This window comes from Vidua macroura, chromosome 7 (genome assembly GCF_024509145.1).
Source record: "Vidua macroura isolate BioBank_ID:100142 chromosome 7, ASM2450914v1, whole genome shotgun sequence".
Taxonomy (NCBI): Eukaryota; Metazoa; Chordata; class Aves; order Passeriformes; family Viduidae; genus Vidua; species Vidua macroura.
In genome coordinates, this window is record NC_071577.1 from 5,150,633 (window position 1) to 5,167,980 (window position 17,348).

Here is a 17,348-nt window from a genome sequence, read left to right on the forward strand (position 1 = left end):
GTGCTGATTTGGAAGCCTGGAAACAAATTACCGTTTCTTTTTCGATAATGCTTGGTTGTTGCTGGTCTTCTTTCTGAGGCTGGGTAACTTCTTGCATGCTTTCTCTTTAATAAAAGGTTAAGCATAGCTTCTTGTATGTTTGTTATTAGGGAAAGGTCTGCTGTGTAGGGAATTCATTTGGATGATTTTGAGGTGAGAATTTTGTCGCATCCTGGAAAGAGTTGACAATTCCTATAAGCTTTTTCATTCATATTTGTCCTCCTTGACCATTTAGGAGTTGTAAATAGTTCCCCCAGAGCTTAAACAAGAAAATGGCATTATGTTTGAAAAGGGGTGTTTTTGGTTCATTTGTTTGACCTAAAGATTGAAGTTGCTTGATTAAATTTGTAAATAAAAGAAGAAATATTTGGTTGAAGGAGTACAGCTTTTTAGCTTCATCTTCATGTATTGTCCTAATTCATTGGATCTCTCTCATTGATTGGTAGAATATGTTTTCTGGTAGGATATGTTTTCATTTATTTAGTAATCTGACTTTTCGGTGAAAAACACCTTGATTAATGGAAGTTGTAAAGGGCAAAATGGAAAAAAAACCCTGTAAAATAGGACTAAAAGGACACTTGCAGTTCTTAACCACATGTATTAAATTCAGGACTTGAGGGAAAAGGATAAAAAACCTCCAACAACCTTGTGTAAGCCAAGTAGAGATGGTTTTCTGGTCTTATGCCAACTGTGGCTGCAGGAACGGAATTCTCCTTGGGGAGAGGAAGTGCTAAAGCCCCGTAAATGCTCCTCTGTGTCTAATCTAGTGCCGGCTCCAGCTCTGCCGACAGATGGCCCCAGTGCCTTTCCTGCTTCTCCGGTTTCCCAGCTCCGGGAGCTGCGGTGCCGAGGAACAGCAAACGCGTGGCTTTACTGCCTTGTCACTACAGCTGAGCTTTGTTATGAGCGTGAAATGTCCTGAGCTTCGTTTGTTCCGAACGGATAATTCTGCATTCTGCAGCAGCTCCTGCCTCTTCAAGAGCTGGATGTAATCCTTCATTGATAATTAGATTTCAAAATAAACACCTGCCTGTGAATTCTTAATAGTAGGAGCATTTTTCTACCTGGTGTTTGCCTTGTTCTCCCTTTCTGAGGAAGAAGTATCTCCACTTAACATTTCCCCTATGTTGCTTCAGACTGCTAAGAGGGTCTTCCTTATGTTCCCTGGTTATGGCTTCTTGGTGCAAACTGGTGATTTTCCTGCTGCATCAAATATACTCAAGGAGCTAACTGTGCAAAATTAATTTCAGCATTAGTCAAAGCACATCTTTATGCAGCATGTTGGAATTAGTCATTCCATAGTAATAGGTGTCGTTTCTTCTGGTCTCTTGTAGAGGGGAATTGACATATTTGTGTCTGGGATTTGCACCACCATGGTCCTTACTGTTTCTTGTTTAGAGTTTAGCAAAGCATTTATTAGCTTATAAATGTTAGTAATTCCATCAGCTTTGGTAGAAGTGGCCAATGTAAAAAAAAAAAAAAAAGCCACTTTTTTACTCTTGGATCACAGTTATTTAGCTTGACTTGCCATCTAAATCTGGTATCAGCCTCTGGAAGATCCAGGCAAAATGGCAGAGACACCTATGGTTGCATTTGATGATCTTACAGGTCTTTTCCAACCAAAATGATTCTGTGATTGTGGTCCTGCTTGCAGGAGGGACTTGATAACATGTCTATTAATGATCTGCCACTTGAAATTTCATCTTCTTTTTTTAGCTAAATGATCACCTTATGGTGACTGAGGGAAGAGCCTCTGAGGACACAAAAGGCACATTCTCCTGGCTCTGTTTTGTTAACATCTCTCTTGTAATCCTGATTGGCAGCGCCCATCCAGTCACTGCACAGCTCATGACAGCTTTCCCTCCTTGCTGTCACTCTCAGTGCTCGGTGCTGGGTGGAGGGAGCAGGTTCCATTTACAGATGACATGATGACAATATTTATCTTCTGTAAGCAGCAAAACATCAATTTTCTAATTTTGACGTGAGCCTGGATTTAAGTCAGGGGGTGTTGTCAGTGCTGGTGTCCACACCAGCAACATTTCCTTTGATGAAGCCGCAGCAATGTTTCACAAATCAATGCTCACATAACTGATCTGAAAAGCTGTGATAGTATCTGATGCCCACACAAATTATTAGCTGTGCTTCCTGCTTTAAAGCAGTACTCCTGAAATGTCAAACCCTTTGCAGTACATGTTTGCAAACTGAACTTTAAATGATAAGCTCAGCTCTTGCTCATTATAGATAATTGTGTGTTCTCTCTGTCGGGAAGGATCTTAATGCTGAGCACTGTCTTGGCTGCCTCTGAATAACTCCAGGTTTGATGTATGTCTGTTACCTTGCAACCATAAAGAATATGCTGCTGCTAGAATCCTTTAATTGCTTTGAAAGATAACATTTTGCTGGGACATCCAGATTGTGAATATAACGCATGAAATTTATCTCTGATGTCTTAATTTGCTTGATGGTTGTAAAGCCAGTGAGTATCAGCATTTATTTCGGTGAATTTTGAGTTTACAGTTGTTGCTTGCTGTACTTATTTTTGCAGAGCAGTCTGTCTTAATATTTTTTCTAATTTAGAGTAAAGATTAAAGCTGTATTGTTTTTTCAAAGAGTTTCTTGATAGCAAAATCGGATTAAGTTTGTTTTTATTGTATTTAAAGCTTAATATAATATTCTCACCTTTTCCAAGGCTTGCTGTGAGTAGCACCTAGGCATTCCTTGACTTTCCACTACTTAAAGGCATTGAACTTGATATATATCATGGATTAAATTTCTGTCTTTCAGATCTTTTTTTATATTGTATATTTGGCCTTGGCAAGGGCTACGTCCCAGTTTATATATTAATAGTCTCTTCACCTGGGATCTCAGTACCCTGGTCTAGGCAAAGTGTCAGCAGTTGCCTTGAAACACTTCATTTTGCCTAAAATAATAAGAATTGAGGCCTGCACTGCAGAGATCTCCTTGCCTCAGCTTCCACAGGCACCTTCTTACCTATTTATAGCTGCAGCTGGATGTGCTCCAGTTTTATTGCCAACTTTGCTTTTCAGGGTGTCAAAACCTCTGATTCACAAATTCTGCCCTTTTGTTTCCTTTGCCTCATCTCTATTCATCCTCTTTTCCTTAGGCTCTGCATCAGTTTCCACCCTTTCCACACCTCCTTGCTTACAGTGAAAGCTGAGTATAGCATTTTTCCATAAAGCAAATTAAAACTATTTTGGTAGATAACTGTCAGAGAAAGTGTCAGTGAGATTCAACATAAAGTAGTAATTGCAGTGTTAAATAAAACTCTTCCTTTCGTGGAAAACCAATTTCTAGAAGCTTGTCAGGCTTATTAATTTATTTCACCTATGTTTTCAGACAGTTATTTAAATTAGGTTGGAAAAAAAACCAGTCTGAAGGACGAGGAAATTCTCAATAAATGTTCCAGACTTTAATCCTTGCAGTTTGACTGTAGTGGACAGATTGCAATTAGCACAAATGTTTCCATTTATTTTGAATTAACTCTGTTACATGCATAGTTTTTATCTGGAGATATGTATCTGTGTAAAATGTGTGGGTGGTTTTAAATGAACAGTAATGATTAACTGTGGTCTCCAGATCAGTTGAGCTTTTGTTATCCTGACAATATCTACATGGAAGGCTTATATCATTACATTTTTATTGCAGCTAAATTTATAATTGTGCATCTCTGAAATTTGTGTTGTATCTCTGTATTTTCTTAATTACCTTTTCATAACTGGTGTTTTCCTTGTGTAGGGTGACTTAGCAGCTGTGGAGCAGCTGCTGAAAAATGGGGCAGATCCCAATGTCAAAGATAATGCTGGCTGGACACCACTGGTGAGTGTTGAAGGCTTCTTTCTGTCATCTGTCTTCTAATCAGATTTCCCTTCATCCCTCAATTCCTCTCTACATAATTCTCTGTCACCTAAATGTGTGTGAAGGGAGCTAAAATATCAAAGTGAAGAAGTGATGATAAACAAGGTTAAAAGAATTCATCAGCAATCACTGACCTGCCCAGGTGTCATTCTCCTTTGCTGGGGTGTAGGACAGGCCACGAAATCGATCAGCCTGTGACTCTGCAAATGCAGAAAACACAACTAGCATAACTCGAAAATGATCAATTCAAACAATGTTGTATTTAATGGGTTCCTAATGTCCTCAGTGGTTTGAAAATATATCAAGTAGTGGAGTGAAAAAATTGCTCGATTGAATTACAGAAAATAAACAAAAGGTTCTTTTCAACCATGACTTCTTCCTCTCCTACAGAATACTCCTGATAGCCTGTAATCTGGAGGGTTTTGTTCCCTGTGGTCTAATTTGCACACAGTTGGCCTTTGTTCAGTTCTTCTCAGGGCTTTTTGTCAGTGCTGGGTTTCCAGGTAAATTCCTGTTAGGAATGTAATGCAGTATCCTTGCATCATCTTCCCCGGCCATCTGCGGGGTGCTTGAAAGTGAACGAGCTGCCATGAGAGGAGTCCTCCTGTGAGTTCTGCTTCACCTGAGTTCCCCCCGTGGCTTTTCCCACCCAGCACGAGGCGTGTAACCACGGGCACAGGGCGGTGGTGGAGCTGCTGCTGCAGCACCGGGCGCTGGTGAACACCACGGGCTACCAGAACGACTCGCCGCTGCACGACGCCGCCAGGAACGGGCACGTGGCCATCGTGGAGCTGCTGCTCCTGCACGGCGCCTCCCGCGATGCCGTGTGAGTACACGGGGAGTGCTGCTGGCATTTCCCACCGCTACAGCATCCAGAGTGGGTGTTACGTGAATATGAAACGGAGCTAGTGATAAATGTGGTTTATATGAAGTGAGGGGGTGGGTGTTAAATGTGTGCTCTGCTGTGCTTACCAGGTGGGTGTTTTGTCTCCTTTTGGTTTTGTCCTAAGCTTTTCTGAGGACGCCCGAGTCACAGATAGCTGGAGTACTGGAGAGGAAAGTAACAACATATGCTCACCCTGATCTTACACTTTCCTGTTGGCATCTTGTTATAGCTGCTGTCAGCTCTAAGATGCTGAGCTAGATGAGTTTTGAACTGCTACAGCTGTTTTTTGTCTCTTTTACTACACTACTTGGTAGCAGAAGGCATTTTGCTCCAGTGTCTTATGTTTTTACAAATGACATACACCTAGGCTGAGGTTTGAGAATTTTCATTTTTGCCTTTCTGGATCAAAGCACTAATCCTTGGTAGCCTTTAATTAAAAAAAAAAAAAAAAGAAAAATTACATATTTTTCAGTTGACTCTTCTATACAGGTAAGTCTCCTGAAGATTTTGGCATTTGTGTATAGGAGGTGCTAAAGAATCTTTCAGTCTGTGAATAACCCTGCAGCCTGTTAGTATTCCGGGCACTAAATGTAATTTTAGGTGTTGTGCTGTTGTTGTGCCAGGGCCTGTTTGTATAAATTTGAGTTGTGTATAAATTTGAGTCCAGTGCCAGTTGTCAATAGGAGAGTGTTTGCGTATAGAAACACAACAGGATGAAGTTTCTGTGGCAGCCACATGAAGAAGCATAAACAAGTTCAGCTTAATCACTTCAGCTCTCAATATTCACACTCATGAAGCTTACAGAATTAAGGTGCTTTGTGGGAAAGCACAGGGTTTTCATAAAGTCCTAATCTTGAATATATTAGAGTTTAAAAAACAACAAGACAAAGCCAAAACAAAGCAACAAGACTTCCACTCGACTCAAGACTTCAGTATGGAAAAGTAAAACAAGGATCAGTTGATCTTCACATTGTTCTTGAGCAGCAAGGACCAGTGCATCTGGAAAAGCTGACAGCTTCAGAGATTTTCAAGCCTCTTGAATGTGAGGAGCTGGTTGTATCACACTTACCATGTGTTTGTCTGATGTTTGAAAGCACAGCCAACAGCTTTGCTGTGAGGTTGTGGCAGGGTTTCAGCTTGGATTTGCACAGCCCAGGCTCCAAATGCCAGCCATGGACTCTGCAGGGCTCCTGTTAGCCTTGGTCTCTGCTGCATGTGCTCACACAAACAGAGGTCAAGCTGAACCTCTTTCAGCTCATTCTACCTGAGCAAACATGACTCTGTTGAAGCAGAAGCTTTTTAATCAGGGAAGGGGAGATTTATGTAAACCTTAAGCCCTGCTTTAACTTTTCACTTGAATGTAGATAATGTTCAGTTGAAATCACTGAGAACAAATGTAGCTGCCATTAATCTTTGTGTGATTTGTCTTGGTGCCATGGCACAAATTCAGTCCTGTCCATCCCTCCTGGAATAACTTCCAGGTCTTCTGTGCAGGCTCTCTATCTCTGACTGAAATGCCACCATGTGCATTGCAATTGCTCTGATGATGGAAAGGGGTTGGGGTTTTCCCTCACCTATTTTTACAGAGAGCATTAGAGCCACAGAAAAATAGATATAGAAGCCAAGTGTTCAGGCTTGCTCTGCTGACCTCTTCCAAACACTGTCAAGAAACAATAGAAACAAAACCAGTGTCTGAGACTCCTGAGAATGCCTCATGCCTCCCTTCCCTCCTGTGCCCCAATAGCATCCAGCAGTGAATGGTGCTGTGATCTTTCCCTGGATCATAACTTTGCAAATCTTAGTGGGTGTTTTTGCAGCCACTGCCTCTGCCAGCTGTAGTCCTAATTAAGCAGTGGTTGGATTTGGCTAGGTAAGTAGAGTTGAACCTTCTTGCATATAGAAGGTTAATTCTTTTTCATTTAATTAATTCTGTTTTCCTAGTGGATGCAGATACCCTTATAATGGAGTCACATCTGACAAGAAGCTTGTTTTTTTTCTTCAGTGACATTTTTTCCTAGATCTCTGAAAGCGCTGACCACAGTTCTGAAATCAGGAGATGAGAACAGGCTGATCACTTAACATGGTGCAATTACAATTCATTTCATTATGGCTAGTTGTAATTGGTCTCTTTGTACTTAATGCTCACCTTCACATGATTATTTTACGTTCTTTACAGTAGAAATTGAAGCAGTGATGAGTAGAACTTGCATCTCCAAGGCTTATTTTCTTGAGGAGTGCCTTGAGAGGTGTGCAGTGTGTGAGCTAAGACTATACCAAACCAATTTTATCAAACGGATAAATTGGTCTAATTATAGTTCACTTTTTTTTTTTCTCTTTGTTGTATAAAACCCTTTCTAGTCCTTTTGTAGGCTCTTCAGGCTTACAATGAATTAACTTTCAGCCAAGGAGAGGGCTCTCCTTAATGTGGTGGGATGAAATGATTCTTCTGTATCTCACAGGAGCGGGGAGGAAAGTTTGATTAGTTCACTGTGGTTACTTCAGTGTTTTACTTTAGCTAAGCTAAGTAAAATGTGAACATGACAAATGCATTCAAATGTTACTTGGGACACCATGAAATAGAGTGTGAAACCTCACACGAGTGACTGATGTCTTGCTGCTGTCTTAACAGTAGAATTAACTCAGTTTTGTGTCTTAATGTCCCTTGTGTGTTGAAGAGTTAATCTACTGGAACAAAAACAGAGCTTGCATTGAACAGCCTGCTTAGAGCAGTAGTTTGGAAATTTAGCATGATACTCAGTTGTGCCAGGTAAAATTTATTTTAAAGGTGTGCAGTAATGACTGACAGCAGATCCAAAGGCAGGTAAGACTCACTGGTCTGTGGAGGGATGTAGGATTTATCTGGGAGCAGCTACAGGTGCTTCCTGGGAGACCTCAGTGGGTAAGGTACAACCCTATCCAAAGAGCTGAGACTTTGCCATTTCAGATTTAGATATCAGATATTCACAAACCCATCAAGTGGGCACATTCCAAGTGCCTTTCAGGCTGTGTTTTTCTCCTTTCATGTTAACTTGTAGTGCATTAAGAAATAGCTCTATATAACAGGAAGCAGCCACATATCTTTTGGACCAAGCAAGAACAGATTAGGGCTTCTTCTTTTGCCAGAAATTAATCCTGGGATTTCCTTATTCCTTGGCAAAATTTCTTTTTGGAAATCTGTGAGATTTAATAGTCATGGCACTTCAGTTGTCCACAACTTCATTGAAGTTTTCCCTGATTGGGAGAGATACAAGCTACAAATGAAAAATACGACATGAACCAGTGGACCTATTAATTGTCCTACTGGTCTTGTTAATTTTTTTACATTAATCTCCTGCACATAACTAATTTTTATTTTTATGGCTTTTTTTCAACATGCTTGAATTCTTTTTTCTTTGCTTCACAGCAAGCCAAGTGATTTGAAAAATTAGATCTGTGCATTTGCAATTTCACAGTACTTCCTAAATGCTTTCACTCAAATGGGCTGTCTTTCCAGTGCTTCATGCACAGTAAGTTTAGCATTAGTAAAAACTGTCGTCTTGCTCTGGTTTTTTGGGTGTAGTGGTTGTGAGTCTGACTCTGAACAAACCTGTAGGAATGCTTAGGGCTAGACCATGGTCCTCAATTATGAATGGCACAGGGACAAAAATGATTATAACCTACAGTCATTCCAGGAGGCATTAGACCCATAGCACTGATATCATTCTTCTGAGTCAAGATAGTGCAGGTCTTTGCTGCCTAAGTGAGAGGAGTGTGTTGAACTTCCTGCTGACATTAGGTTAATTAAAATCCTGGCTCTGTTTGGATATTTCAGATGGTCTTTCTGGCTACACACATTAGGTTTTCTTCCCTCTGTCAGGTTCAGGAAAGGTTTCTACTTAGCACATTCTCAAGATCCAGGTGCTGCCTGGAGAGCCCTGAGCCAGTCAGATTTCCACATGGGAGTTAGTGGTCTGGAAGTTAGAGACCTGGCTGCAGGATGTCCATTCACTACTGAACTCTTTTGTGGGGCTGGCACAAAACTTGGTTTGTGGAGCTGCTTAGAAGTCCTGATTACAAAGAATTACAAAGTACTATGTCATTTCATGGAAAATCATACTCAGATGATTTGGTTGAGTTGCTCTTCACTGGAGTCCTCTTTGTTCTCAGCACAGCCATCTTACTCCTGGATTGGATTTGTTCCAGCTGTAACAGCCCCCTACTTGTTGACTGGCTAACAGGAGGCTGCTTGCACCCAAATGTACATCTGACTCTGGAATGTTTGAAAAAAAAAACTTCCAGAAAGCCCACTTGCCTTCTGGTAGAAAGAAGGATGCCTTGGGGACCTTGTATTCCAGTTTAAGCACCTCACTGATTTCTCTCTAACAGAAACAATTGTATCTTCCTGTTGAGTGTGGAACTCATCATGTGCACTGGACCCATTCCCAACAAACCCAGATTTGTAGGAGGAGCACACAGAGTTATTGGTATTTCTGAAAACACTCTTTGTGTGTTAGGGTGGGTGTAATGTGCATGTCTAATTTGGTTTTGAATATTGGGTAAAAATTCATCTTAGAACAAAGTGAATGATTTCCCTTGTTCAGCTGGGTTGGATAAAGATGGATGTGAGCACCATTTCCCTAAAGCTTTTGTTTCTCATTCCTCTGCCTTACTAAAAAAGTACAAATATAGTTTTCATCCTTTCTCTTTGAAAAGTAAATTACAGCACTATCCTACTTAAAAATCTGTTGTTAGGATGTGTTCCTGGTATTGGTTTTTATTATGTAAAACCTCTTTTCTCCTGTTTCAGCTACATTTTCACACTCTCCTTAAGCTCAACAATCTGTTTAGTTGCAAATATTCTAAACTCTTAAACCATCTCTTGTGCTGGTGTTCCTTTTTCAGACCTCAGCTCCAAAGTTTGTCACAATTTTACTATGCCACCTTAACATGCAATAAATAGCCCTTCATTCTTCAATGCTGAATAATGACGGGACAGCATATCACAATACTCTAGTAAGAAGCAACTAAAGCTTAAAACTGTAGGAGAAAATGGTAAGTGAATACAGAAGGAGGACCTGGAGCTCGTATTTGTGCAGTTCAATTGGCAAAAAATGTTCTGTATTTAACTGGGGTGGTCTGTGTATTTTTCTGTGGTAAACATTCATGAGTTTTTTCCAACAGTCAAGACCCTTACTGTGCCTTTGGAGTGAAAAGCACTCCCAAATCTCTACTACGGACATGCAGGGATTCCCCCCCTCCCTCTGCTTAGCTCACAGTGAAAGGTCAGCCAACTAGTCTAAAAGTGACTTTTGGGGTGTTTGATGATATGTTTATATATTTCCCCTCCTCTCTGGATGCACTGTTCAAAGGAACTTTATCTTGCAGCAGTTTGAGTTGAATATTGGCCTTATTTAAAGAAAGGGCAAGAGCTACCCTGATGATGCATGACAAAGGAGGAACAGCATGACAATATTTAATGGGCTGCAACTCCCAGGCCTGGGCAGAGATTTAACCAACTGTCTTTCAGTCTGCAGAGTTTGTATTATGCCTGCACTGTGCTCATTAGTAGCACAGAAGAGCTTGGGATTGGTAATAGTGTAAAATACCATCCTGGACTCTTCTGTGGGGGATTTGTGTGGATTGTTGTTTTCCCCAGGGGCTGTGTTAGTGAGCAGTGCTTAGCCAGGGGTATGGAAGGGTGCTGAGGTCAGACTCATCTTTCAGCTTAGCGCTGGCCAAAGCCTCCTAGTTAAGTCAGAGTGGAGATTTAATAATTTGAGCTTCTCTTTGGGCTGAATTGGGTTATGGCCTTATGTGGAATTCCCTGTAAAGCTTCCTGGATTCCTACTCTGCACAAAAATGTGCGGCCAAGAGAGAGCTCTTCAAAGCTGCAGTGGTCCTATGACCTCTTTAAATGTTTCATTGTTTGATGACTAAGCTTGCCAGGTTTCAGACATTGAGTCAGGGCTTTGTTCTCATGACAAGCTTCCCCTCCATAACGAGCTCTTATTGTGCCTTTGGAGAGCCAGAGCTTCGTGAGGTGAACATAAGAGGATCAGCTGCAATGGCCATTATTCTCACAAGCAGAATATTTCCCCAGAGTGCTGGCAGAGGCTCCTGTTTGCTAATGGCAATGATACCTGTTCTGCAGTTTCAGGCTTTCATCCCCTCACTACTGTCCTGCAGCAGCAAAGTTGTGTGAAGAAGAAATTGAAGCCATGGCTGAGTTTGATGTGTTTATAGCAATCACCCCTGTCTGAGGAGTGCTAAAAGAGGAAATCAGTCTGGAAGCACAATTAATAACTATGAGGTGCCACCTGCAAATCAATAGCTTTGAAGAAAATTGGCAAACCAACTAAAATCTGACAGAATTGGCTATAATGTGTTCTGTGGAACAGTACACTGAGGGAAAATGAAATGCACACTCAGATTTTGGAAGTGCAAGGGAGCTGTGGTTCCCAAGTAGGAAGCAGATAACTTTTCCCATAAAAGCACTACCACATCAAGCTCCCATGTTTAATACACTACAGAGAGTCTTCTGACATGTCTTTTATGGCAAATGGATAAGCCAAAAATACATTTCTTGGTTATATGACTGCAATGAAAGATTAAAGCTGAAATTTCTGGGTCTTGCAAATGATAGCAAAGTGCATCTTGAGACAGTTTAATAGGGACTGTGGTTTATTTAACTGAACATTCTGCTCTGAACATCCCTTACTCCTCAGCCGAATGCAACAGCTTGTAATTCAGTATCCATCTGTCTTGGATGCAATTCTTACTTGAAGCTTTGTGCTTTTAGCTGAAATTACATATTAATAAGAAAGTGGGAGGGAAAGCTACCCAGCTAATATGCCTGGTTAGTTAAGAATCAAGTCACATTTTATTTACTTAAACCCATCTGTGCTTGTTTTGCCAGTAATATATTTGGTCTGCGGCCTGTGGACTATGCAGAAAGCAAAAAGATGAAATCTGTGCTAATGTTACCAGTGAAGAATGAATCATTTTCACTTAACCAGCCCTCTGAGGTAAATGTCTGTGTGGGTTTGTTTTTGTGTTTTGCTTTTTAACAAAACAAGCCATGAGTTCTTCCTTTAAATATTGGAGGCTTGGATGTAAGTACAGTACATCACCTCCCTTACAGGGAGATTTAAAATAGGCTGGGAAGCTGTCTTGGACAATACTTCTAGGATGTATGTGGAACACTGACAAGCTATGGAGTTCTGTGTTACAACTTTATGTGGGAAGACAAAAGATGTTTCTTGTAATGTGGTTTTATTATTGGAGAACAAGCCTGTGTTATTCCTCAAGTATCAGTGCTTGAATTTTGCTGTTGATGTTATTTTTCTGCATATCTAAATTTGTTCTGCTTTCCAAACTGTCTGCAGGCAGCAGCAGTCTTTGTTCCATGTGCTTTTTGTGTGCCTTTAAAAGGCTGTTCCACTATCATCCTTTGTCCAACAATGGCAATATCAGCTCAGCAGTAGAAAATAGCTTTTGGGAGATTGTTCTGGAGTTTTTGTTTTTCTCTTCCTTTGGACAAAGGTTTCTCAGGACTTGTAACCAGAATCAGGTACTCAGACTTTAAAAGTTACTGTGTTATAAAATGCTTTGTGCTTCCTAATGGAGGAGGATCAAGCTGACCTGGCTGATAAAAGCAGCCCTTATCTACTCCAGCCCCTACAGCCTGCAATGATCCCTCCTCATTGAGGTCACAAGGTACCCAGTGGCCAAAACTAAACTGTTGCAGCTAAACCAGGACTAATGTGGCTGTTCCTTCCACCTGCAGCAAATGTAAGATGTAGCTCATCTGTGCCAAACAAACCATTTTGGTATTTGCATTTGTTTTGGGGTGAGTTTGTGCCATGGGATGGCTGCTGGCTCACATGGATGACTTGATCCAGAGCCTGAGGCGGTGGGGTAACTGGATCTCAAAGGTGTGTCTGTGCTGTGCAATCTGGAGGGTTTAGCAAAATCCAGGAGCTGAAGTATCCTACCCATGTCAGCATAAAGCTCCTCTTACTTTGCATTAATATTATCCACATCAAAAATCCAACTTAAGCATTGGTTGCTTACAAGGTAAAGTGTTAGGGACTTTTACTAAAAGGATATGCAGATATTAATTATATAGGTTACTCAATACCATATCTGTTGTTAATACTTTGCTAAAAGTAGGAGGTTTTACTACTTAATTGGGATTTTTATTCTCTTTCAACACTGCGGTCTGCCAAGCTGTTTACACAGTGCTCAACCTGCTCTATGTGTACACCCCAGTGTGTTTAAAAAGCACCAAAGAGGGCAAGGGAGGAAAAACTGATCCATGAGGTGTTTTGGTACCTTGCATAAGCTAAATGAAGTACCTCTAATGTGAAGCTTTTTACCTGTGGAGCTGATTTGTTACATGGAGATTTATTCATGGACCCTGTCCACTCAGCTTGCCATGAATTGTGTTTCAAAATGCTTATTCTTGAAAAAGAAAGCTGTCCAATAAATAAGTTGCTTTCCTTATGTTCCCAAGTACTCAGCTTATTGCAGAATTTTCTGTTCACGCAGGCACTGAGCTCCAGCCAGCCAAGAAATGGACCCCTTGGTATACTGGGGAGCAGTCTTAGTGTGGAGCAGCAGAAATTGCTGAACAAATTAGCAACAGTCCTGAAGGCCCAGAGGTGCACTGAATTTAACAGCAGAGGTATGGAGTCCTGTTGAGATGTCTCTGTCCAAATATAAATGACTACAGTTCTGCACTTTATCGTTTAAGATACTACCTGCAACAGGGCTTTTTATCACTCCTGGGGAGTGCAGTTTCTGAAATCCCCGAGTTGTAGCTGCAGTGGAGTGATGGTGTGTTTTGCATGTAAACACATATAAAGCTTATCTGGCTATCAAGGCAGGAAGTTTCTGGGGGAGCCACAGTTTGGCAGTTTATTGTCTGTTATTTAAAATCCCAAAGTCTCCTCAGAGACCTATTCTCTTTACGCCCCTTTTACCAACTTTAAGGTCTCTGCCCGTGTGAGACATCTTGTAAAGTTTTTACTCTCCAGAAGTGAGCCTTGGGCAGGTGAGCCTTGAGAAAAGAGCATGGCATTGGCTGAAAGTTTACATGTCTTCTCACATGCCGCCTTCCTTTAGATTTTGTTCTTCATTAAGATTGGTGAGCCCAAATTATGGGGTTTGGTGGAGTTCTTTTCCCCTCATTGAGGACAGGAATATTATCTTAATCCCTCCTGTTTTTCTTTGGAGTGCTTGTGAACAAAATGCTAAGGTAATTTCCCGCTGCCATCTTTCACTTCTGGATTACTACTCCAGAATTTGGAGTAGAGTTCTGTTTGCTTTGTATTAAAGCAGTGAGATCCTGTAGTAAGATTCCTGTCAGAGTTAAATATAACTCTAAAAGGATTGGAAAAAAAATGCTATCCTATAAACTGGAGCCTCATCTGAAGATTTAAGTGTTAGTGTAGAACTATAAAACCATGAGCTTCCTTTTTCACAGCAAGTGTATGTTGAAACCCACAAAATTTCTAATAGCTCTTCTACTAACTCGGATCATAGTCTCAAAAATCACCTCCTTGTGCTGGAAGGAGTGGCTGATAAATTATTATAGTCTGCTATTCTTTAAATAATGATTGATTGCTTTTCAGCCAGGCATGGTTCTGATTTTTCTGTTCTTTTAGTTTTACTGATGTAATCTTTCTCCTAGTAACTCATCTTGTTATCCCTGATGTTCCAATGCCAACTACTGTCAAATGCATGATGGCTGTTCTGACTGGATGCTGGGTCCTCAAGTTTGAATGTAAGTATTAAATATGTGGCATTCCTTGGGGTGTTTAAACAGAAATTGTAGATGGGATTCTAGAGAAACTTATTTTTTTCCAACAACTGCCCTAGTATCAATGCTATCTTGACACAAAGTGCAAGGGATTGTTTTCAAATCTCATTAATGACAAAAAATTCAATCATAACTTTATAATCATGTATTTCATTAACTATAACTACTACTTGCTTATGATGAGCGCATTTCATCATTAGGTGTGTTGGATAGATCATAGCCTAAGTATCAGTAGGGAGTAAATTTTTTCATTGCTACATTAAGACTGATTTGGAAGATTATGGAAGATACCCTGGGAGAGAAGGAAGGGTTTTATTGAATTCTAGGATTTGTTATGAGCAGTTTGCATTGAAATTGAGAGGAGGCTTTAGCTTGCTTGGGATATGTGCTCAAGGCCTGTGGGAAGTGAGCTTATGTTTACAGACAAACTGAGATCTATTGGAGGTTGTTAACTTCTAACCCAAGTTAGCATGCAAATCATGTTTCATGCAGTCTGTAATTTGTGTTTATACAATGCATGCTTTTTTATACAGCTGTTCTGTGGACTTAGACCCTAAATTTTGAGTTTATTTATTTATTCTGATGTATTTCTTAGTATCTGCTTTCACAGTAGTTGCAAAACCCATCTTCTTCCCCTTGACCTTTATGGCTAAGTTCCTTTAGCTAATAAGTACACTACAAATGAGTTAATTACATGGAAAACTTACAGACAGATTTCATTCCAGTTTTCTACTATGTGACTAAACATCAGAACGTAAGGATTCTTTAATGGCCTGGGCACTAATGTTTATGAAGACACTGTGCAAAGCCTCAGAAGCTGCAACCCAAAGCACAGCATCAGGTTGGACACTGGACTCAAGGTGTTCATTTGGCTTCCAGACAGTTTGTTCCATGCTTTTTTTTTTTTTTTCAAGACTGAACACCCTGTTTCTGTGGTGAATCCCCTGGCAGATTCTTGGCTTCACTCAGCCCAGAGTGAATACATTCTATCCTACATGCTTCCTTTATTTCATTTCATCTTCCTGCTAGTCAGATGCTGAGAAAACATCTGAGTGGTAGGGAGATTTCATTAGTGAGACCCGAATTTAAATCTTCATGGAAGAACGTTCATATTTAGAAGTGATTGGGGGAAAAAAAAAAAAGATAGTCCAGGGGTTATTCAGGGAATTTTTAATGGGTTTTTTTCACAGTTGAGTTTTATTTTGTTGTTGGTACTGATTAATACAATCCTGACTGCTAATGCTCCCAGCTTAGTAAGCAACATACTACTTAAAGCAAGTGATTCTCCTCCCTAGTGGGAAATGTTAGCAATAACTCATGGGGTCTGATGCAGCTAAGTGCCTGTAATTAACAGCACCACTCCATCTGTTCCCACCAGTCTGTTATCAGTCTTCTTCAGAGTCATTACAAGTTAAAGATTGTTATAACAAATAATGGGACTCCTGCTGATGGAACATTTGTCTAGGAAAAAGAGGTCCTTGCTTTTCCTTTTCATTACCACTTATCGTGGCTTTTTGACTTCTATTTGGATAAGTTTCCTTAAATGTGATGCAAATAAACTTCCAAAAGTATGTGCATTTTCTGGTTATATAATAAATTTAAGTTGTTGTTTACAGTTCACTGTTCTAAACTATTCACTTAAAGTGAATTCATGTTGAAAAAATTCACTAAAATATTTGAAAAAAACAAAGCTCAGTGAGGCACTTAATGAAATGCTGACTATGCATAAGGGAGTGTTTGAATTTTTTTTACTACAAGGTAAACTGCATTTGACTGTTATCCCTACAGTTATATTTATAGCCTACACATTATACCACTTCTAAAAAAACATCACAAGCTTGCAAAAACAGTATTTCATTTGAGAGTCTCTTATGTTAACTCTTCTGTAACAGCAGGCTGTGAATCTCTCTCTCATAAACAGCTGTTTCCTTCTCTTGGTTGCTTCTGTGATACTCCTGTTTCCATGTGTCCATACACACAGGTCCAGCATCCTTTCATATTGGTAGAGAGGCAATGTGGAATTTTCCAGCAGTGTTTGAGGAGAGCCAAGATTTAAGTATGTATCCTGAGTTTTGGGGTTGCCTTTTGTCCTCAGGTGGGAGATCAGGATGAAAGGATGTCGCCACTGAGCAATATTAGATCTTCACAGAAGAAAAATTTCATGTTACCAGTTGCTTTTCCACCTTTTCTCTATATAGCACACTGTCAGCAGTACATCCACTTCCAAGGCAGCACAGAATTGAATGGAGGCAGTGTTGCCACAGTGCTCCTTGCCCTTGGCCATATCTTTCAGTGGTTTCATTATTTTATTGCCTTTATTATTTCTGGGATGGTAATAGGGCACGAAGTGGCGAGTCATTATCCTTCTGCAAGTGGGCTGAGACAAAGATTCAAGTATCACTGTATTTCCTCTAAGCTTTATGTGGAGCATAGAACAGTGTAATTAAAACCAGCAGAAGTCTTTAATAGCTTTTCAGCTTGTTTTTTTTCTTAAAGTTATTGTCAACTGTTAAAGCAGGGAATGAAAAATGATCTCAGTAATGATATGCATTGAAACAAGCTCGTGTCAGTCCTGGCAGTGAAATGTCTGGCAGAATTTTAAACATCTGATTGCTCATTCCTTCCTCTGCTTTGCTTACCTGAAAGCGGCAGCAATGATTTAGCTCTGATCATTATAAGGAGGCAGAAAAGACTGCTTTTCCTGTAAGGACTCACAACAACAGGGAGTTGACTGGAAGAGCTAGG

At 40.3% G+C, this 17,348-nt stretch overlaps 1 protein-coding gene across 4 annotated transcripts in view; it reads left to right on the forward strand.

The window, feature by feature from the left end:
* Window positions 1-17,348, forward strand: part of BARD1 (BRCA1 associated RING domain 1) — a 52,921-nt gene that overhangs the window by 15,269 nt on the left and 20,304 nt on the right. For 3 of the 4 annotated variants that reach the window (XM_053983121.1, XM_053983122.1, XM_053983123.1), the window contains exons 5-9: window positions 3,796-3,876; window positions 4,569-4,741; window positions 11,697-11,805; window positions 13,331-13,466; window positions 14,475-14,567. In XM_053983121.1, the coding sequence (XP_053839096.1) occupies window positions 3,796-3,876; window positions 4,569-4,741; window positions 11,697-11,805; window positions 13,331-13,466; window positions 14,475-14,567 (592 nt within the window). Of the gene's footprint in view, window positions 1-3,795; window positions 3,877-4,568; window positions 4,742-11,696; window positions 11,806-13,330; window positions 13,467-14,474; window positions 14,568-15,328; window positions 15,379-17,348 lie in introns of those variants that run through there. The other variant, XM_053983124.1, reaches the window with a different exon arrangement.